Source organism: Petromyzon marinus, chromosome 3, assembly GCF_048934315.1.
Source record: "Petromyzon marinus isolate PM22_M1 ecotype Great Lakes invasive population chromosome 3, UKy_Petmar_22M1.pri1.0, whole genome shotgun sequence".
Lineage (NCBI taxonomy): Eukaryota > Metazoa > Chordata > Hyperoartia > Petromyzontiformes > Petromyzontidae > Petromyzon > Petromyzon marinus.
Window position 1 is genome coordinate 978,050 of NC_133669.1, and position 21,778 is coordinate 999,827.

Consider the following 21,778-nt stretch of genomic DNA (forward strand, 5'->3'; position numbering starts at 1 on the left):
TTGTTGCTGCTGCTCAAGCCGCCTCCCCCCTGTTGAGTGGCCTAGGCCCACACCTGTGCGAGTCTCTCTGCGCTGTCCGTCCGACTTATCGTTACGTCTCAGAGCGCGTCTCTCCCTATCGCGTTGTCTCTGCAGCTCTACGTATGGTAGTCCTGTCTGTCCCAGTGTGTGTAGTAGTGTCTGTCTCAGTGTGTGTAGTAGTGTCTGTCTCAGTGTGTGTAGTAGTTTCTGTCTCAGTGTGTAGTAGTAGTGTCTGTCTCAGTGTGTGTAGTAGTGTCTGTCCCAGTGTGTAGTAGTAGTGTCTGTCCCAGTGTGTGTAGTAGTAGTGTCTGTCTCAGTGTGTGTAGTAGTTTCTGTCTCAGTGTGTAGTAGTAGTGTCTGTCTCAGTGTGTGTAGCAGTGTCTGTCCCAGTGTGTGTAATAGTAGTGTCTGTCCCAGTGTGTGTAGTAGTGTCTGTCTCAGTGTGTAGTAGTAGTGTCTGTCCCAGTGTGTGGTAGTATATGTCCCAGTGTGTGTAGTAGTATCTGTCCCAGAGTGTGGTAGTGTCTGTCTCAGTGTGTAGTAGTAGTGTTTGTCTCAGTGTGTAGTAGTAGTGTCTGTCTCAGTGTGTGTAGTAGTAGTGTCTGTCCCAGTGTGTAGTAGTAGTGTCTGTCCCAGTGTGTAGTAGTAGTGTCTGTCCCAGTGTGTAGTAGCAGTGTCTGTCTCAGTGTGTAGTAGTAGTGTCTGTCCCAGTGTGTAGTAGTAGAGTCTGTCCCAGTGTGTGTAGTAGTGTCTGTCTCAGTGTGTAGTAGTAGTGTCTGTCCCAGTGTGTAGTAGTAGAGTCTGTCCCAGTGTGTGTAGTAGTGTCTGTCTCAGTGTGTAGTAGTAGTGTCTGTCCCAGTGTGTAGTAGTAGAGTCTGTCCCAGTGTGTGTAGTAGTGTCTGTCTCAGTGTGTAGTAGTAGTAGTGTCTGTCTCAATGTGTGTAGTAGTAGTGTCTGTCCCAGTGTGTGGTAGTGTCTGTCCCAATGTGTGGTAGTGTATGTCCCAGAGTGTAGTGGTAGTGTATGTCCCAGAGTATAGTGGTAGTGTATGTCCCAGAGTGTAGTAGTAGTGATGGTGGTGGTGTCGCTGTTTAAATCTTTCGGTTGGTGTCCGAATGTGCCCCAAGCGTCTCTCTCTCAGGGACTCTCTCTTCCGTTGTGTCCCAGGGTCTCCGTCGCTCTCCCAGCGACTGATATTGCTGTCTGCCCGTCTTAGACGTCTGTGTTACTCCGCCACTAGATGCATCTCACCGTCAAAGGCTTAGTGTCCGTGTATGCGTCTATCTCTGAGATATTTGTGCGTGTGTCTACGTATCCTAGTGAATCCGAGTGTATATCTCAGTGTATTAATGTCGATAATATCTTAACCTCTTTGTATGCACGCCACAGAATCTCTATTCGTGTATATCTCAGTGTCTCAACGTACGTCGCCTTGTGTACCTCAACGTATCATCCCGAGTCTCTCTCTGTACGTCTCTCGCTCTCTCTCTGTACGTCTCTCGCTCTCTCTGTACGTCTCTCGCTCTCTCTCTCTGTACGTCTCCGAGTCAGTGTTACCCCGAGCACGTGGCCGACTCGCCGCCTGCGCCGATGGGAGCCACGTTCAGTGCGTGCGGCTCAGTCTCCCTCTCTATCTCCCACCTGCCCTCTCGCCTCTCTCTGTCCCTTGCTGCTGCTGCTCTTCGCCGTCCTGCCCTGCCCCTGCCCTGCCCTGGCTGCCCTCTCCGTCGCTACCACCGCCCCCGTCGCTGATTCCCCTGCCCGGCTCCTCTCTCCGCGTCGCCTCGGCCCCGGTTTCGCGCGAGGCTTGAAATAGCAGCCAGGCCCCGCCCACGTCTCCTGCGTGGTGACGTCACCGCGCACGGCGCCCCGCCACGCGCTGACGTCACCGCGCCCTCGCACCGACCCCACGCCGCGTGCGCGTTGACGTCACCGCGCACGCTCGTGTTGCCCTGCTCTTTGCATAAATAGTAAAAGACAAATGTATTCTGATCGCGCTTTTACAGTACAGGGCCCCAACCTTATAGTTACAGGGTATCCATGGTTACAAGTTCAATATTTCCATGGTTACAAGCTCCTCCCCCCTCTCCATAGCAACAAGGCCTCATCTTTAATTGCCCATAGTAACAGGCCCCCAACCTCATCCATAGATACATGACCCTCTTCTCCAAGGTGTTAGGGCCTTTATTTACGTGGCTACAGAGGCCCCATCTCAATGGTTACATGACATAAGTAACAGGACACAACCTTCCAGATATACAGATATCTTTTTTTGTCCATAGTAACAAGGGCGCAGTCATATGCAGTGTAATGGGGCCTTAATCTGAGCGGTCGTTGCAGGCCCCATGGGGTAGGTGCAGTGAAGCAGCTGGTGTGAACTGAGGTTCACATGGATTCCTGCAACCTCTGACCCCAACCACATTAACAGGGTCCCTGTAAAAAAAAGCTTCACGTCTCATTGGATTCCTCCGGTATAAATCAATATTCTGATTGTGAGGCTGACTTTAAGCGGGGCCCCGAGCACAGTAGTAGGGCCTCCCCTATGACAGAGCCTTCCCTCTCACCAATCCGCCCGGCCTGCATGCCACCTCTCGGCCTTCACCGAGGGTCGCTACCTGCGCTTGTTTTCCTAGGACCGTGCTCTTGTTCAGGAAGCTTTTCTTAGGAAATCTGTAACTCTTCCCGGGGACATTAAGGTTGCTGGTTTTCTTTTCAGCCGCTTAATAATAATGAGACACCAGCCAGGATGTATTAATGGCGTGCACGACTGCTTGGTCTACTTCACCATCTCGCGGCAAAGTCTTAAAACTCGTGGCACCTCGCGACAATAAAATGTGCAATTATAAAGCATTTTAATAGACCATGTATCAAGTCACTTGGCGCATATGGGCACGCACACATCTATAATGGTTTGAAGAAGGGAGGTGTTAGTTGCATATATTATTTTAAGCAAGGAAAGGGGGGGGGGGGGTAGAATGTTTCAGCCGAGAGAAGGAGTGGAGGCAATTTAACGGAAGCAATGGATACTCAACATGCATAGGGAGAGACACTCATGGCGAGCCGTGATGTGCTGAATGAGCAAATGTTTCGCGGGACGTTTCGAGTTGCTCCGAGTATCTTCACTGGGGTAATGAATAACTAATTAGCACCGCGAAACGCGTGACTCGTAATGAGCGGTGGGAGCGGTGGTGCTGGCGCAGTGAATTTCGGGACCTTGCCACCAATAAAAAGGCAGGGCCCTGGCGCGCAATGGTGGCTCGTGTGGTGCCACAATCATTGCGAGATCAATTTTTTGCCTCAACACACCCTCGTTGGAATATTTGGGAATTAGTAATCGATATCCTTTATTCAAAACCTGGGTGAATTTCTGTTGAGGATCACCTTCTCTTTCTTGAGGGTGTAAAAGTTGTTTTCAATCACTCTGCACTTTCAAATTCCTCTGACAATAAGTGTCCTTCAATTTACAGCTTTCGTGACTGCAAGGATCCATCTTCTTGGTTCTTTCGGTAAAGTCACGTAGAATGAGAATAAAACAATAAAACAAAATAAGACAATACAATTCTCACGACGTTTCGGTCACAACCCAAGTGGCCTTCTTCAGGTGAAGAAACAGGTCTATCCAGGAGACAGAGCTTGAATGGACGCTGTCACGCATCCAACTCCGCCCATACAGCTTTAAAAAGACTCGGTCCTTGCGTGACAGCGTCCATTCAAGCTCTGTCTCCTGGATAGACCTGTTTCTTCACCTGAAGAAGGCCACTTGGGTTGTGACCAAAACGTCGTGAGAATTTTATTGTCTTATTTTGTTTTATTGTTTTATTCTCATTCTACGTGACTTTACCAAAAGAACCAAGAAGAAGTATCCTTCACTCGCACGAAGACCATAATCCCCTGTATAGCCTCTCAGACCGTTGTAGAAAGTGTTGTTAGCAAGATCCTGCCAAGGCCGACACAGCACACAACAGAGTGGTGTAACTGGAGCCACAGCCAGCCACCTCTGTCTCCCCAGTGCTGATGTCTACACATCACACGAGGTACCCATTTGAAGCTGACTTGACCTAGGGGAGGCTCAGGAATAATTTTAATAGCGCTTTCCATGGACGTTAGTCGTGTTTAGCAATCGAGCTGGGCCTGCTGGGTTCGCATTGCGGTGTGGGAACCATTGCACCACCGCTCCACACACACACACGGGTCCAGTGAAGTCAACAACAACCGCCGCCATTCCCCACTAAGTGGCGGTGATGTCACCACGGCCCTTGTGCCAGGCGATGTGTACTTTAAGGCCACGTGAAGTGTCGAACGCCCACTGGCAGAAGGTCACGGGACAGACCAAGCAGGCTCCATGGGTTGACTAAATGAGATGACTGGCCGATGCACCACCTGTAACCCTTACTGTTCCATTGTGCTGTGCTTTAGCCGCCCAGCGCTCCGCTCGTAGTTGTGGGCATTGCTCCTCTGCCCTCCGTGTGCGACTGTCTCCAACTGCCCAGTAACTTCCTTCACGAGCCTCCTCCTCATTGTAGTGTGGTCACACACACTGGGTCCAGTGTAGTCACACACACACGCACCGCTGCAGTGACCGCTCGAGATAAACCTGTAGCCCCCGTGGCATCTGGGACCCTGTCACCTCCTCGCTTGGCGTCTGTCGCATTGTAAAGCGGCGATCATGGCCAAAACGCGGCACCCCCCTGGCTGGGAGTGCAGCGCCCAGCTGGCCCTCCATCGCTGAGAGCCCTTGCAGGGAGCCCTTGAGGGGCTGGCCCAGGGAGCGGGGGTCGTCGTGTAGAGTTCTTCAAAGCTGGGCTAATTGGTCAGGTACAGCACGGCGCGTCGACACGGATCAACCCCGTGAACACAAACTGGACTCTCACGTGACAAGGAGAACGTTTGGACGTCAATGGAATTCAGGCAACAAGCATATTTTGTCACTTGTATAGTCCCCGCAAAAATCGTACATTTATACAAAATATACATTCAGAAAGAATTACGCCTCCTTCCCATATTTGTTTCTCACCATAATGAAAACAAGCTTTTTTTAAACGCACCCTATCAGCTGCACGGCCTTCTAGCAGAGCATTTTCTCAGCAAAGTTAGTTTAATAGCGTACAGTAAGCGCCGCACCGGTTTTTATAATTTCACATTTTACTCAGCACTTTGGCTGGAAGGCCATGCAGAAAGAAAACGCTGCTGTTGCCGTAGAAAGTTCGACCTCTGCCACACAGGAGACAGCAAAAACTATGTGGCACGGTGCGTGTCGTGCAGCAGAGCCCTCGCCACAGCGGGGTTATGTTTCTAGACCACGGCGGGCCACATCTCTAGACCACGGCGAGGCCACATCTCTAGACCACGGCGGGGCCACATCTCTAGACCACGGCGGGGCCACGTCTCCGGACCACGGCGAGGCCACGTCTCTAGACCATGGTGGGACCACGTCTCTGGACCACGGCGAGGCCACGTCTCTAGACCACAGCGGGGCCACGTCTCTAGACCAGGGCGGGGCCACATCTCTGGATCACGGCGAGGCCACGTCTCTAGACCACGGCGAGCCCACATCTCTAGACCACGGCGAGGCCATGTCTCTGGACCACGGCAGGGCCACGTCTCTGGACCACGGTGAGGCCACGTCTCTGGACCACGGCGAGGTCACGTCTCTAGACCACGGCGGGGCCACGTCTCTAGACCACGGCGAGGCTACGTCTCTGGACCACGGCGAGGCCACGTCTCTGGACCACGGCAGGGCCACGTCTCTGGACCACGGCGAGGCCACGTCTCTGGACCACGGCGAGGCCACGTCTCTAGACCACGGCGAGGCCACGTCTCTAGACCACAGCGAGGCCACGTCTCTAGACCACGGCGAGGCCACGTCTCTAGACCACGGCGAGGCCACGTCTCTAGACCACAGCGAGGCTACGTCTCTGGACCACGGCGAGGCTACGTCTCTGGACCACGGCGAGGCCACGTCTCTGGACCACGGCGAGGCCACGTCTCTAGACCACGGCGAGGCTACGTCTCTGGACCACGGCGAGGTCACGTCTCTAGACCACGGCGGGGCCACGTCTCTGGACCACGGCGAGGCCACGTCTCTAGACCACAGCGAGGCTACGTCTCTGGACCACGGCGAGGCCACGTCTCTAGACCACGGCGAGGCCACGTCTCTGGACCACGGCGAGGCCACGTCTCTAGACCACAGCGAGGCTACGTCTCTAGACCACGGCGAGGCCACGTCTCTAGACCACGGCGAGGCCACGTCTCTAGACCACATCGAGGCCACGTCTCTAGACCAGGGCGGGGCCACGTCTCTAGACCACGGCGAGGCCACGTCTCTGGACCACGGCGAGGCCACGTCTCTAGACCACATCGAGGCCACGTCTCTGGACCACGGCAGGGCCACGTCTCTGGACCACGGCGAGGCCACGTCTTTAGACCACGGCGAGGCTTATTTTAGGGACGGCAATAGAGAACTGCAATGGTGATGGTTTCTGTTGCTGTATTATAATTTCTGTTTGCCAGAGGTGGTGCATAATTGCAGTGTTGTCTATATTTAAGTAAAGTTGCAATGCCTCTCTGTTTTCCCAGAATTTCTGCTTGCATGGCTGGTATCTTATCGGCTCGGGAAGTCGTGTGGTGAGATTAAAACAAACCAGGTCTCCACTTTGTGTTTCGGGGAAATCTTGTGCATAATCACACACAAACCGACATCACCTAGGTATCGTATTACTTAACACAGCTCAAAATCAAAATATATATTTACGGAACTACTTTGGCAGTGCTGCTCAGGCACAGAATGTAAATAGCGTACCGCGTATGATATAATTAGTTTTAGTCTCAGATTAATTTTGTAACTGTTATTTACCACCTACTAATCCCACATTGAAATTTAAAAAATCGATTATATTGCATCTCGTTTGTATTGTTTATCTTTATTTATCCGATGTATGCCTTCTTGTTCACCCCAATAGCCCAAAAGTAGCATAATTTGCGTAAACTGCACTTAAAACATTCTCACAATTCAATGCATTTAGCATGAGCGTAATAATACATGGGACCGAGAGCTGCAGTGCAAAGACCAGTCTGGCCGCCGCGTGGTTCACCCTGCCAGTGTTTGCCCAGGAGCCAGACGCCGTTACATTCCGTTACCCGGCCGGGTCCAACCCCCCTCCCCACCCGCCTTCTTTTGCTCGCCCGCCACTCTTTGTGCTGGCAGCCCGGCCCAGTGCGTGTGGGGACGGCCGCTTCAAACGGCGCAGAACAAACACTCTGCCGGTGTGCGCGTAGGTGCGTGCAGGTGCGTGCGTTTGTGTGGGAGGAGGAAGAGATGAGGAGGAGGGGGGGACATTGGGCTTGTGTATGGCTCATTCATCAACAATGCTGGAAAAATTACTTTGCATCGTAGTGGGCTGTCAAGTGCGCACACACACACACACGTGCACGTTTATTTGTCAATGCAAAGTCAAAAGTGAGTTCCTGCTCAAGTGAGCATTGTTTAGACGGCGCTCACTGCCTGTTAACAGCGCTGAGCCAGTGAAGGAAACTGCACATTCCCATGGCAGGGGTCATTATCTCCATAGGGCAACCGCTGTTGACTTCGTCTCAAATTGGTGCCCACTCTATCAGCCCAGGAGGGATGATGGGCTGAGTCAACCCCCAGGCTGGATGTGAACTCGCCACCTAAGGGAGTGTCGTGCGTCCCCTGCAATGAAGTCGCCTGCGACTTTCCGAACACATTCTGACGAGGCTCCAACATCAGTTTGCCATTACAATGGAAACATCGTTCTTTAAAAACAAAGGTTTTGAGTACTTGTGTGCCTATAAATACGTGTACACACACAACCGTCATCATTGTCAGCCCTGATCTGTACACTGCTGGATGAAGGCTCTCCATGTGCCGGCGAGAGATATGCACGATATCTCCTCTCCCGTTGTGTTCTCCGAGTTCGCGGTTCGTCGCCGTCGAATTCATCTCCATAGAAGCTGTCGAACGGCAGGGCGAGGAAACTCGTGGGCACACAGCAGGAGCTGGTCGCGAGGTAAAACGATCCCTCTCCGCCGCGAAAGATTCATCGGCATGAATGGCGCTGTTTGCTTTGACGAGGGGCGGTTTCCTGTTTGTCAATGTTTCGTGAAAATAAAAAAAACCCACGGAGGTGACATTTTCAAGAGGCGGGAAGAGAGGCGCCAATCTTACACCCACCCACACAACACCCACCCACCCAAAACCCACCCACCCAAACCCCACCCACACCCCACTCACCCACACAACACCCACCCACACTCACCCACACCACACTCACCCACACCACACACCACACTCACCCACACCCCACCCACGCCGCACTCACCCACCCACACCCCACCCACTCACCCACACCCCACTCACCCACACCGCACTCACCCACACAAGACCCACTCATCCACACCCCACCCACCGCCCACTCACCCCACTCGCCCTCAGGCACCCGACCTCCCCACCGCCGCTCCCCTCGCTCCCAGCTCACACCGCCACCACATCACCAAGCCATTTATGGCCCACGGCGGCTAAAAACAACGCGATACGGCCAACGGACCTACCAGAGGCAGCCTCCCTCACCCGTGCGGGGCTGTGTTTAGCAAGGGCGGCATGTGGGGTGTGTGTGTACATGTGGTGTGTGTACATGTGGTGTGTGTACATGGGGTGTGTGTACATGTGGTGTGTGTACATGGGGTGTGTGTGTACATGGGGTGTGTGTGTACATGTGGTGTGTGTACATGGGGTGTGTGTGTACATGTGGTGTGTGTGTCCATGTGGTGTGTGTGTGTACATGTGGTGTGGGTGTGCATGTGGTGTGTGTGTACATGGGGTGTGTGTGTACATGTGGTGTGTGTACATGTGTGTACATGGGGTGTGTGGGAAGCGGTAGTGTAGCGGTTAGCGCTTCGCTGCGCTATGAACCTGGCGACCCGGGCTCGATTCCCGCTCACGGAGCAACACCAGTGACGATTATCTGAGCTGGTCCTGGGCCTCCTCTAGGTCGACTCAGCCTCAAACGAGTACCTGGTGCGGTGTGTAAACATCGCCACTAGGGAGACAAAGGCAGGCGGGCGTGGTGTTGGCCACCCACCCCCTCGGCCTTCATAGGTGCTCGCGAACAGCACTTGCCCCTAGTCTGTTAAGGCTACACGGGGGATCTTTGTTTTTGTGTGTGTACATGTGGTGTGTGTGTGTACGCGTGGTGATAGCCTTAACAGACTTGTTGGGGCAAGTGCTGTTAGCGAGCACCTATTAAGGCACAAGGGTCGGTGGCCAGCACCACGCCCGGCCGCCTTTGTCTCCCGAGTGGCGATGCGTACCTGGTGCGGTGTTTACGCACCGCTCCAGGTACGCATTTGAGGCCGAGGCTGCTGCCATGCCTCGTGTTAAACTTGGGCCTCGCAACACAACGGTCCATTGTTATGGTCCAGAGCTGCCAGTTTACAATGCTGGCGTGAGGGTGATAACGTCCATCAATTACCGAGAGGAGAAGTCTCCAGAGGGTTTCACCCCAAGGGTTTTGGACTCTCGACCCTAAGGGCGCCGGTTTCTATTCCATCTCCCGGCGCGGCAGATTAAACAATGGGGGCGGGTTTATTAACCCCGGACTGTGTCCACCCAGCATGTCTGCTCGTTGTGGAAGAGTAGGCCAAATACCCTCTACATGGGCTCGATATGAATGCATGTTTGTCTAGCACTTTTAGCACGAGTGAATAGTAACAATGTTAATGTGCCATTCTATTGAAGGGCTACTGCTGGCAGTTGCCTTTCTCAAGCTTGATATATCGGAATTGTGTGACTTGCAATCCTATCGTGTTTGTATTGTTTGCTGTTGTAACTTGCTTACTCGCCCCATACCGGACATCTGTGAAAAGAGCTTCATCGGATTTCCTGCAGTCTCAATAAAGAATGATGGATCTCAGAACGCCATAATCGACACCTTACAACGCAAACACGGATCAATTAAAATTATTCTTATGATGCACACTTAAAATCACGCATCTAAGCATTGATTTATAATCCATTCGAATGTATGTACTGCATTTTGAACTTCTTTCGCACCGTACGTAGCCCACTGTGCTCATTGGAGGTGCAGTTCAATCCAGCAGCCAATAGAGGCTGCTTACATTCACCACAATGCAAAACACATATTCAATATTAGCTCCTATACGGTAGTCACGTAATTAATTATTGAATTAAATCGTGACCGTGAAGTGTGGCAATTCATTGACTCGTGAACGAGGCAAATCGATACGTGCCCCAGTTGATATGCACGGCACAGCGCGGCCGCGCGGGCCTGGGGCACGTGTGTGGCATCGACTGTAAAACGACACCACGATTACCCGAGCGATAGTATCACCTTCACAGCACGTGGGGTGTTATCACCTGTACGTGTGTAGAACGGAGACACAGAGGCACAGAGGCCACATATCCCAAAGATTCACGACGCTGGCTTGCGAGAGCGTCGTGGTGGCGGGGTGAGCAGTCGCCGCTGGGTTCCAATCTGGGGTTTACTGCTCAATGGTCGTGGATTGAACCTGGTCCCCCAAGTGTAGTGTGGGTTGATGGTCTCAGCCCGATCACCAATGAGTGTACAAATATAGCGTCACATAAAAAAAACCTGGGTTCTTCACCTAATTTGGCAATATTTCAGCTCTGAAAATTAAAGTATCGGTTTGGCTGTCATGCGACAAACATTATTACTCTCATGTGCAGAGCAGGTGGGAAAGTGCTGCCCTATACTGTGTGCACGAGGTGTCACTTGAAGGGATCTCAGAGGTAGTGCTGTGATATCCACTTCCTGCTCTACGATTATGTCTACGCGGCCTCTCGACTATCACGTTGGACGGAAATGACGAAAGGCGAATGATTTAAAAGGAGCGCGCGTTACGCATTAAGTGCAATTTCACGCTGACGAGGTTTGGCACTGCGGGGCGTTACTCGAGGAGAGGGCCTTACTCCAACGGCGTCGTAAAGCTACTCGGCGCGTTTTCTGCTCGGTACACACATATTTAACGTGCGTCCAAATTGCCTCTAACCATCAGCGAGGGTAAAATATATCAAATCATAAAGCGTCAATAAATAAAAGATTGCATTCATACACAGTACAGGGAACAAATATTGATGGCGAGAGAAAAGCAATGCAACGTGGTGAGTGACAATGGGGTCCCTTAGCGGGAATGGATGGCAACTGCCCATAAAATCTGGTCACAAAACAGCTGATGAGACCCACAATATCAAAACGGGTGGCTTGCGCTGTGGTCGCTCATCCCAGCGATCTCCAGGTTGGGATGTTCCGTGATCCGACGAGATGGGGTCATCAGCAAATCGTAAAACTATACGCCTTGTAACAGACGTCATAATTTCAATGCATTCCGAAGTTTCAAGCTATGTGCTTTAATTTTTTGCACTCCCACGAAGAAAAGCGAGGCACGGAACCTTCTTAAAAAGTAGTAATTCTCTAGATAATAACTCGTGCGTACGACAGCCGTGTGTGCGAAGAGGGTCGCGAGTCTTACACGCGCTCCTTCCCACTTGATGTGCTGGAAACAGCTAGCGCCCGTGTTATTTTTCCACCACATAAGAGAGCGATTGTTCCAATTAACGGCACACATCCCTGTTGTATTAACGCGTCCTGCGCACGGGGGGGGGATGGGGGCGACGCCACGGGGGGGGGGGTGCCTCGTCCCACGCCATTCCGCAAAGGCAACCACCGCATTGTGCGTGGGGATGTGACAGGAATGGCGGTGAGCGTCACCCGTGAGTAAAGTTGCGATGCTCACAGACCGAGACTCTGGTGTGCAGACCGAGACTCTGGTGTACAGACCGCTTGCTGAAGACCAGGTTGGCTTGTGCAGCAGCAGCAGTCGCGGCTAAGACAGAGCAACACCCCCGCGCAGCAGCACCTAATTTGAGCCTCGTCAGTAGAGGACTTGCATGGGACACTGCCTGGATGGACCTGCAGGTGTTGCAGGCTCTGGGCCGCGAGGTGGCAGTACAACAATGGATAAATACATCCATCTGTGCGGAGCTTTGAGTGATGATTCGATGTGTGGAGTTTTCCCGGAGTGCTTTTGGTTTCTCCCCAACACGGTGCTCACTCTCGGCTGGAATGGTTCAGAACTCCGTTCCGGGAATTATCGTGGCACCGCTGCATCCATTTCGCCTAATTGATGCCCTCACGCTACGAAAACCACCGACAACAGCGCCGAGTCCATCCATGCATTTTATAAACCTGTTGATAGGGTTACGGGAATATAGGGTGCAATGATACAGGGTTATGATGGACAAGGAATACCTTACTCTCTCGTGGTAGTGTCTTATGTTGATAATCCCTACTCTGAGCGAGAATTTCGCGTGAGAAGTCCTGCTCTGCACTTGAAGCCAGACACTCAACAACGGAATCGCCCAAACATCTCAATGTAGCAGGACCCCTCCTGATAAAAAAGGTATTGAACCTCAGCGAAACTTTCCCGGGGCAACTAAAGGGGATCATTACTTTTGGGTATCAAGGGCATTCTTCATGAATACGCGCGCAGCGATCCGAGAGGCGGGAATTCGCCACGCTCCACTTTGCCAGCACTCGGGGAGTACCACCGGCAGGGCCGCACGCACTTCCAGCAAAGCGTGCACAGGAGGGCAGGCTCCGTGTGCGAGACGTTCGCCGAGATGGAGCAATGAAGGAAGACAGCCTTGGACGGTAAAGTCTAGAGGGCGAGTTTGTACAGCCCTCGTGCAGTCACGGCTGCAAGGGGGCGAAGGGCGCTTGAAGCAACAAGGTTGCCCTTTACAAACAGCAGATGTGGGAATATGCGATCTTTAAAATGTGGTATTTTCACTCCTGATCCAGGGAGGCATTTTCGTAGCAAGCGTAGAAGCTGTGAGTCACGAGAATGGAAGCAACAACTGAATAAGCCACTTTTTTGTAGTCAATTAGTCGAGCCGCCTTTAATTGGGCGACCGCCGCCACATCCTGGCTCTCGAAGGCAGGAAACCCCCACAAGCCACGCCCAGCATGGCGTGCCTGGTTATGCAGATGGAGTCACCAACCCTCACCCATCACCTCATCCAGTGCCACACGTGGTAAATTAAAGGAGACTTCATTGCCCAGCTATTTTCATGTTATCCGATTGATCGATAATCGTTAAGAGTGACCCGGCAAATAAGCTCTACGATGAGTAGTAGATGTGGAAGGGTCGTGGAGAACAGCAGGTTCAGAGGTCAGCAGCGAACACTGGGCTAGTGACGAGTTTAGCAAGATCATAATTTATTTAATGACTTCATTACAGAAGCTGCAAGTTCATCAGATGCCTGATGTGGCAACGTCGCCCCCTGGTGTCAAAGATCCGCAATAACGTGTGAATGCGGGCACACCAGGTTAGGTGATTGCGATCACACCAGGTTAGCCCAACACGGAACAATTACATTCTCTGAAATGGCTGAATAGTGTGAACAAAAACGTGTTATTGTACATTACTATCTAACATGAGAATAATTATAAAATGACTGCATAAATTAAATATATTATTTTTAGAACAATTACAATGTTCACCGCTATGAACATATCAACCAAAATTAACGAAGTTCTCAACCCGTCGCTAAAACGTTGTAAGGCAACCGATGTTGTTGTGTGGCGCAGCATGGTGGTGGAGTGCTTTGGGACTCTGCTTCCCAGTGTTAGCACTACGACGCCCGCGTGTTCGTATTGATTTAGTTCCTGTGAAGACGTCACGAAAGGAAAATTTCACATTTCAGTGAATCACATGTTTTAAGTGCTTTTTCAACATTAAAATTACTAACGCGAAAATAAACAAAACGAGACGGCCCAGCGCATCCATAATCCAGCCCCGTTAAACACAGCCTAACGCAATAATTAAACTCTCCCCACGGAAGCTCCCCTTTGGCCACCAATTAGATTGGCCCCCAACTGTAAATCTTTGTAAAGTGAAAATGTATCTAAACATGCAGTGTGTTTAAACTCTCCCCACGGAAGCTCCCCTTTGGCCACCAATTAGATTGGCCCCCAACTGTAAATCTTTGTAAAGTGAAAATGTATCTAAACATGCAGTGTGTCTTCTCGATGGTGTCACAGCTCAGGATATTTGCGTACTTGCGACACATGCTGCTTCGTGCATTCCCGCCCGCCGTGCAACCGGTGGCATCAATGTTGTCAATCGTACAACTGGATTCTAACAGAGTGCAGTATTTATACGGCGCTATTAAATAAATTCATGTGCAGGTGCTATGGTGAATTATTACATCAAACGATCAGGAGAGGTTGCACAAAATAATCTCTATCCCAAAGGTCAAGACCTAACTTGCATTAACCCATGTAGGAAAACAACCTTCAGCAGACAATTTTATAACAAAATTCCTTAGTGAAAAGCAGAATTAGTTTTTGAGAACAGTTAAGATTACCACCTGATAATGTAATTACATATCAGGTCATTACCTTTTTGCTTCCAATAAGGAATTTGCATTTGGCCAGCATGGAAGAGTAGGCCAAATACTCTAAAGGAGGCTCTCTCGAGCTCCCTCGAATAGAAATCCTTCCGCCCGCAGCGGCCTGAGCAAGCAATTGCAAGGCTGCTCCTTTAACTTCACGTCAGAAGAAAAAAACTGGCAATGTCGCTGCTGCTACTGTAATGTAAAATATGTAGTTAAGAGTCACAACTAACGCGCATGTGGCTGCGCGTGACAGCGTCTGGGTGACAGTGCCGGGGTGGTGTGAATGCCACGCGAGGCAGTGATGGCATTACTGTGGTAGGGAAGGCTTTAGCCAGATGGCTTTAGTTGTATGGCATGGCACAGACGAGTACTGCATCGGGTCGGGTACCCACCGGTATCCGCGGGTGACCCGCAAAGCTGATCGGAACAAAGCAGGTTTTTTACGGATCACCGTTCTGGCGCAGGTCGGGGACGACACGAACATGACACGACATGAGCACGATCCTGGCCGAGACAATGGCGCATGGTCGTGCCGTGATTGGCATCACGAGAAGTGCTACACTGGTGGTGTGACCACGTGGTGCAAGGGCATGGAACATCACATGGAACAAAATACAAGCGCTGTGTCACAGGGTTTCCTAAACCAAGTCCACAGCCTGTCTTTTAATGGTGATCAATCTCTGCAGCAATTCAAATCAAGTTGTTTCCAGCTGCACGTGCCTAATAATCAGTAAGTAACGACAACCGACATTCGCCACTAAATGGTGGTGACATCACCACGGCACTTGTGCCAGGCTAGGTACACTTTGAGGCCAAGTGGAGCATCGAAGCCTCTCGCTTGCAAGTCTTGCAACAGGCATAAGCGTTAGGGGTTAGCCGAGTGAGATGACAGATATACCACCTGTGTTCTGCACTGCCACAGCAGACGCGGCGTTGGTAAACAGCGCACGCCATCTCCACATGCAGGATCTCGATTTGAATCGGCACACTCTCGCACCACGTGGGACGGGTTACAATCATAAGTCGGATGCAGCGAGTAGTAACAACCTTAAGTGCATTCGAACGAAGATTGGTAGATATTAAAAGACCACGGACAGGCATGAGGACTGGAGTCTGGGAAACCCTGCTGGTGAGATGTTAACTACCTCGCCTGCCATGCAGGAGGTCGTGGATTCGATCCCGAGCCTGACACCTGCTGCTGTATATTTGGAGTTTTAATGTTCTCCTTGTGGTCACTTGGGTTTCTCTCCAGGTCCTCTAGTTTTTCCCTCCACATTTAGAATCAATGTGCTTTTAGAATATTTGGCTGTGATAAATTTCCACATTATGATAAGTCACTTCGTTGATCTATTATTTGTGGCCGGGTCGCTTCTAAAAAAGAGCTATCAGTGTTTTCTGACTAAAAAGATCACATCAGCAACACGTGCGGACCACAGTAGTTCCTGGCGGACCATTATTGGGTACCACTGGCTTGGTATTGCACGGCTCAGCGCCGGAGATGCCAGTGGAGGAGGGGGGAGGGAGCGGAGCCTGGCGAGCCGCTCGTCAACAATCATGGACGCTTGTTGTAGATGAGGAAGTCGGTGAGGTCGGTCCAGTGATCGCTGTCGCGGTACAGGTAGGTCATGGAGGACTGAAGCGAGGGCTGCAGTGTGTGGCGCTGGTGTTCGAACAGCCACAGCACGCTGCCCCACACAAGGGCCGCGAACAGCGGGAAGGGGTCACGTGCTGGTGTGGGGAGCCAGCCCTTCTCCGAGCCCACGCGCGCCGCCGCAAACAGCACCCGCGACAGCAGGTACATGTTGATCTGGGTACGCGCATGTGGGCACGGGGGAGAGAAAGATGCGCGTTTGTATGTGTGCATGGGGTTAGTGGAGTGGTGGATACGTACGTACGTACGTGCATGCGGGCAGTGGAGACATGAAGGACGTGGGGGTGATGGGGAGCCAGTGGTGTGGGATGGTGAGAAGTGACAGGAGATACGAGCATGAGATGGAGACACGGGTGTGAGGGTGTGAGAGGGAGAGACGCGGGCGTCAGAAGGGCAGAGGTGGGGGTGGCATCGCGAGGCACGGGAGTGGCAGCGTTGTGCGAGACACCCACAAGCGTTGGACGAGAGCAACGAGGGTGCAGAATAGTGAGAGGCGAATGTGGGAGCCGAAGGAGCTGGAGCCAGTCTCGCCTGGCTGGGTCGGGAGCCACAGTCTCACCTGGCTGAGTCAGGAGCCACAGTCTCACCTGGCTGTGTCAGGAGCCACAGTCTCACCTGGTTGGGGCGGGAGCCACAGTCTCACCTGGCTGAGTCAGGAGCCACAGTCTCACCTGGATGTGTCAGGAGCCACAGTCTCACCTGGTTGGGGCGGGAGCCACAGTCTCACCTGGCTGTGTCAGGAGCCACAGTCTCACCTGGCTGGGGCGGGAGCCACAGACTCACCTGGCTGAGTCAGGAGCCAGGCTCACCTGGCTGAGTCAGGAGCCAGGCTCACCTGGCTGGGTCTCACCTGGCTGGGGCGGGAGCCAGAGTCTCACCTGGCTGGGTCAGGAGCCAGTCTCACCTGGCTGGGGCAGGAGCCACAGTCTCACCTGGCTTGGTCAGGACCTACAGTCTTACCTGGCTGTTGACCTGGTTGTTCTCTCCGAACACGAGCCAACCCCCGAGCGAGGCAGCCAGGAAGGCGTGGACGCTCTTCCTCTGCCCGCCCGTCGCCCCGCGCAGCAGAGCCATCGCCCCCTTGTAGAGCAGCACGAAGCAAGCGAGGTTCCGCGAGTGCTGGTACGTCGCTCGCAGGATTGCACGCACTTTCTCCTCCAGGCTGGTTCCAAAAAAAAAAGGACATTCCCCCGTTATAGCCTTTAACGGACCGTTGGGACGAGTGCAGTTTGAGAGCACCTATTCACGCCGGCATGGCACATTAGGCGGTGGGCGGCCAAGAACCATGCCCGGCTGCCTTTATCTACCCGGTGGTGATGTTTACACGCTGCACCAGGTACTTTTTTGAGGCTGTGTACACCTTAAGGGAGCCAAAGGAGCGGTTCAGATTGCCGTCACCAAATGTTGGCTGTGAGCGGGAGTTGAAATCAGGTCGCCACTGCTCCGCGATGCTCCACGCACGCATGCACGCACCACGGTGCGCGCGGTACATGCCCGAGGGTCATAATTATGGGATAGATTTGTCCTGCTGGGTTGTAAGTGGTTAATTCTCTACTCAGCGGCAGGATCTGCATTAATACAGATTTAAAACATAGCAAGATATCATGGCATATTTCGCTATACCTCACCACACTGGACAGTGTGCATTCGTGATGGTGGGAAGCAGAGACGTTTCAGCATAGTACAGTACAACAATGGCTTTTATCGCACTGCCCTCTGAAGAAAACGTGGCCTAAAGCAGCTAGTTTTTTTTTGTATGCATGGTGGTAACCCATCCAAGCGTTTTCCAGGCTCAAACCTGCTTAGCTTCTGCGAATCTGATTAGGTGCGGTGCGTTCCGGCTGAATCGGTCATGGCGGTGTGCAGCAACGAATCTTTGACGCGGACAAGCGTGGGAGCGCGGTGACGGTGCCGATGGCGGCGTGCGTGAGACCGACGTGGCCGCTGTGACGGTGCGATCGATCTTTGCCGTCACCTGCCGGTCCGAAAGAGAAAGGTCATGACCAGCGCGTGCGGCGCCCGGATCTTCGCTCCGTACCTGCGCCCGTTCGCAGAAGCCACAAGGAAGTTCACAACGTCCGACGCATTATGACAATCGTGTGACCGTCGCCGCACGTCGTAAACACGGCACTGTGCATCTCGCAGCAGAGCCAACGAACCACAAGCCTGCTGAAATTGGTAATATAAACAATGGGAGTTCCATCACATCTGCTTGCACACAAAATGTTATAGAAAACTACTAATAGTTGTTTGTCTCTTAATGGGCGTATTTAACGCTCTTGGTTGAATAAAGAATACAATTCCCTGACCATGTGCTTGCCCTACCAATGCAGTGGCCATTACCATTGCCCTGCCAATATCAGGGATTATTCCCTTACCCTTAACTAATGTATCCCTACTCCTAATCGTTGCCCTTACCCTGGCAGAACCTTCCCACCCAAGTCTACCCTTACGGCTATCCTACCCCCAAACTTTAACTTTTCAGCACACCACTTAAAATGCGCTGGTTGAAAGCTTCACATGCCATGCCGGTTATGATAGCTGTTGGAGCATACTTAACCACCCTGGTAAGTGCAGCTATTACCAAGAGATGAATGCGCTACTGCTCAACCACCACTTTGTGTAGCAATGAAAACGTCCTCGAGTCTCGGACTCTTTCAGAAGGGTCCTGCCAGGTTTCTGCAGTAGGGGGCAGCAACACGCGCTGTCTTATACAATCGAGTGAGATATTACATTTTGGGTATTTTTTTTTTACAAATTTAGTCAATTTGGACCGTGACGCCGAGACAAATTGCCTACCCCGACCCGCGCCTAATAATCGCATTTATCCAGCCTCCCGCACTCACACGGGATGTTACCTCCCTCGCCTGCTGTGCAGGAGGTCGTGGGTTTGATCCAGACCCCGACGCCTGCTGCTCTATATTTGAAGTTTGCATGTCTCTCGCTCCGTGGTCATCGCGTGGATTTTTCTCCGAGTTCTCCGTTTTTTCCCCTCCCCATTCAGAATCAACATCACGCGTTTAGAGTACAGTTTTTGTCTGCCGCTATAAATGTCCACGTGGGGATAAGCCACTACGTTGAGCTGTCATTTGAGATCGCCAAGTCGCATCTGAAAAAAAGAGCTCTATATAGCTCAGTGGGCTTGCCCTGGTAAAACAAAAAAGTGTATTGTTACTAGCTGGAGGCCCCTTTGGTTCGTGTTGACGGTAGTCGCGGGCAGCATTTGGCCCGCGGGCTGCAAAAGTGCAGCAGCAGCAGCGCCCCACCTCTCATTCACCTTCGCCTTCACAGCGTCCTCGAGAACTGCAGTGGGCCCTAGCCGGCTACCCTCCTGAGCAGCACCAGCAGCAGCAAGGAGGAGGAATGCAAGCGGCGTGCGGCACTCACACGGCTCCATTGCGTAGCCCCTTGAGAGCGGCGAGCGCAGGCTGGAGGCGCCTCTGCGCCAGGAGGCGGTTCAGCAGCAGCAGGAGCTCGCGGGGGGCCGCCGGCACCACCATGGCGGCGTGAGTGTGCGCGCGTGACGTCACTTCCTTCTGCACCGATAGCGGGGGGGGGGGGGCAGCAGCCCGACACTTCCGGCGAGGGACAGCCCATGTCAGGTCAGAGAGGATTTACCTTTAAAGAGGCTGCACGGACATTCATCACCAGGTAAAGCCCACTGAGCTATATTATACACTCGCTTTACTACCCGGCGTCGCCCGGGACTTGGGTTCTTGGATTAATACACGGCCTACGCGGAGGGTTGGGGGGGGGGATGCGTGACGTCAGCAGGCACACTGCGTGACGCTGCCGCATGCAGGTGACATCACAGATGTGACGTCACCACTCACTTTCCGTGCAACATATATCCATTATTGCGCCCCCCCCCCAAAAAAAAATACAAAGTCTATTTTTATACTTTTTGCATTGTGTAGTCTAGAAGCTACCCACATGCCAAATTTCAAGTTTGTTGCATTTCAGGAAGTATGCTAAACATATTCTTGGTTCTTTCGGTAAAGTCACGTAGAAGGGAAACAATACAATAATTTTAAAAAAATTATCACGTCGAAACGTCGTGAGAATTTTATTCTTTCATATTTTTATTATTTTATTGTTTCCCTTCTACGTGACTTTACCGAAAGAACCAAGAATATGAATCCCTGCAGTCACATATGCTAAACATTTCGAACAGACACACATTCACAAATTTCCCTTTATATATAGAGCTCTTTTGTTTTATACTCCAGGGGGAATCCGGCGAGCTATCAAGATATATATTTTTTTCTCACAGATGTCAGAACTGGTGGGTCAGGTCATTACAACAACAAACAATACAAACAACACGACAGGTGTCCAAAGTATAAGGTAAACAAAACACTTAAAAATATAACTGAGGCATATACTTATCACAAATGATAGCTCAACAAAGTGGCTTATCATCGCGATCCATGGGCAGATAGCCCGTAGGTGCCCACTGCACATTTCGTCATCCGTCTTCATTTTCCTGTCTTGGGAGTGCCGATATGCTCAAAGCGGTGGTGCCACATCTCTTTCGCATCAATCGCTGATGCGATCAAGTCATTCTCTGCTAGAACTTCCTCTCTTTTTGGTTCCTTCCAATTTTCCGAACGCACTTTAAATACCCCTGTTGTTGTCCATCCAACACGTGTCCAAATAGTGTCAGTGTCCTCATCACAGCCTGCATCGTCTTTGGTCAGGCACCTGTAATTTGGTTGGGAGAGGATTTACCTTTAGAGTTGGTACACGTGGCCGAATGATGTCAGATAGCAACATGTACGTGCAACATATTTACGCTTGAGAACCGAACATGTTTAATACCGTGCCTCTTGATTTGATGACTCCTCGGTTGTCAAACTTATATTTTATTAATATTGCCAATACTTATAATTTATTTAATATTGTCAAAATATGTGCAACAAACGCAAACAATAATCTGGAAATGTATAGATAATTCAAGATACATTAAATAAGTTGAAATCAAAGTATATAAAAATCAAACAGCAATATATCATGGCATACACTGGGTGAGAATAACAACACTACTCAAGACTGACACGAGGTGCCAGCAACGATTACAGCAGTAACCTGACACGGTTTATTTTAAATTAATGCAATTATTAGCCAGAATATTCTTAAAATCCTAGATAAAACAGAAAAGAACCTCACAATACATATTACCTTGGTATTTTGTTACGTAAAAAGCCGATTAATGATATTGTAATAGTATGGACATTAGTGGTTTCTTATATTGTTGCAAATCAACGGCTTCTCTAATAGCAAAAATACAAGGTTTGTCCAATGCACGTCCCATGCATAGTTCCTGGACATTGCACACCTGTGATGTACACCTGGGCTGAGACTCCAAAGGCTTAAAATGCCTAATCTGTCACTCTGTCCCAGGGCAGCAGATACTTTTTATCTGATGACATTTTTTTGCTATTTGTGAAATTTCATCACTTCTGGATTTGTTGAATATTACAGTAACACAATGAGATGGACGGATGGGTATTGAATAACGCGTCTGTGTAAAATACCACACTTCAGTGTTGACAAATACACTTGATCATGCACTGTAATGTGTTAGGGTTCATAATGGATGTATTGGGCTTTGCATTTGCCTTGTGCTATGCCTGCACACAAGCCTTGAG

At 51.2% G+C, this 21,778-nt stretch overlaps 1 protein-coding gene and 1 long non-coding RNA gene across 2 annotated transcripts; one reads left to right on the forward strand and one right to left on the reverse strand.

Annotated features, from left to right (window-relative positions):
- Positions 1-116: 116 nt before the first annotated feature.
- LOC142930089 (uncharacterized) lies at positions 117-1,630 on the forward strand. The gene is made up of 2 exons (XR_012946053.1): positions 117-218; positions 321-1,630. It is a non-coding gene; the product is annotated as an uncharacterized LOC142930089 (long non-coding RNA).
- Positions 1,631-13,275: 11,645 nt separating this feature from the next.
- Positions 13,276-20,109, reverse strand: PXMP4 (peroxisomal membrane protein 4). Its single transcript, XM_032969476.2, has 4 exons — positions 19,515-20,109; positions 18,103-18,165; positions 17,088-17,289; positions 13,276-16,283 (listed from the first exon to the last, which is right to left on the reverse strand). Exons 1-4 carry the CDS (start codon positions 19,625-19,627, stop codon positions 16,029-16,031), a joined length of 633 nt encoding a protein of 210 aa, XP_032825367.2. The 5' UTR covers positions 19,628-20,109; the 3' UTR covers positions 13,276-16,028.
- Between the last annotated feature and the right edge of the window lie 1,669 nt (positions 20,110-21,778).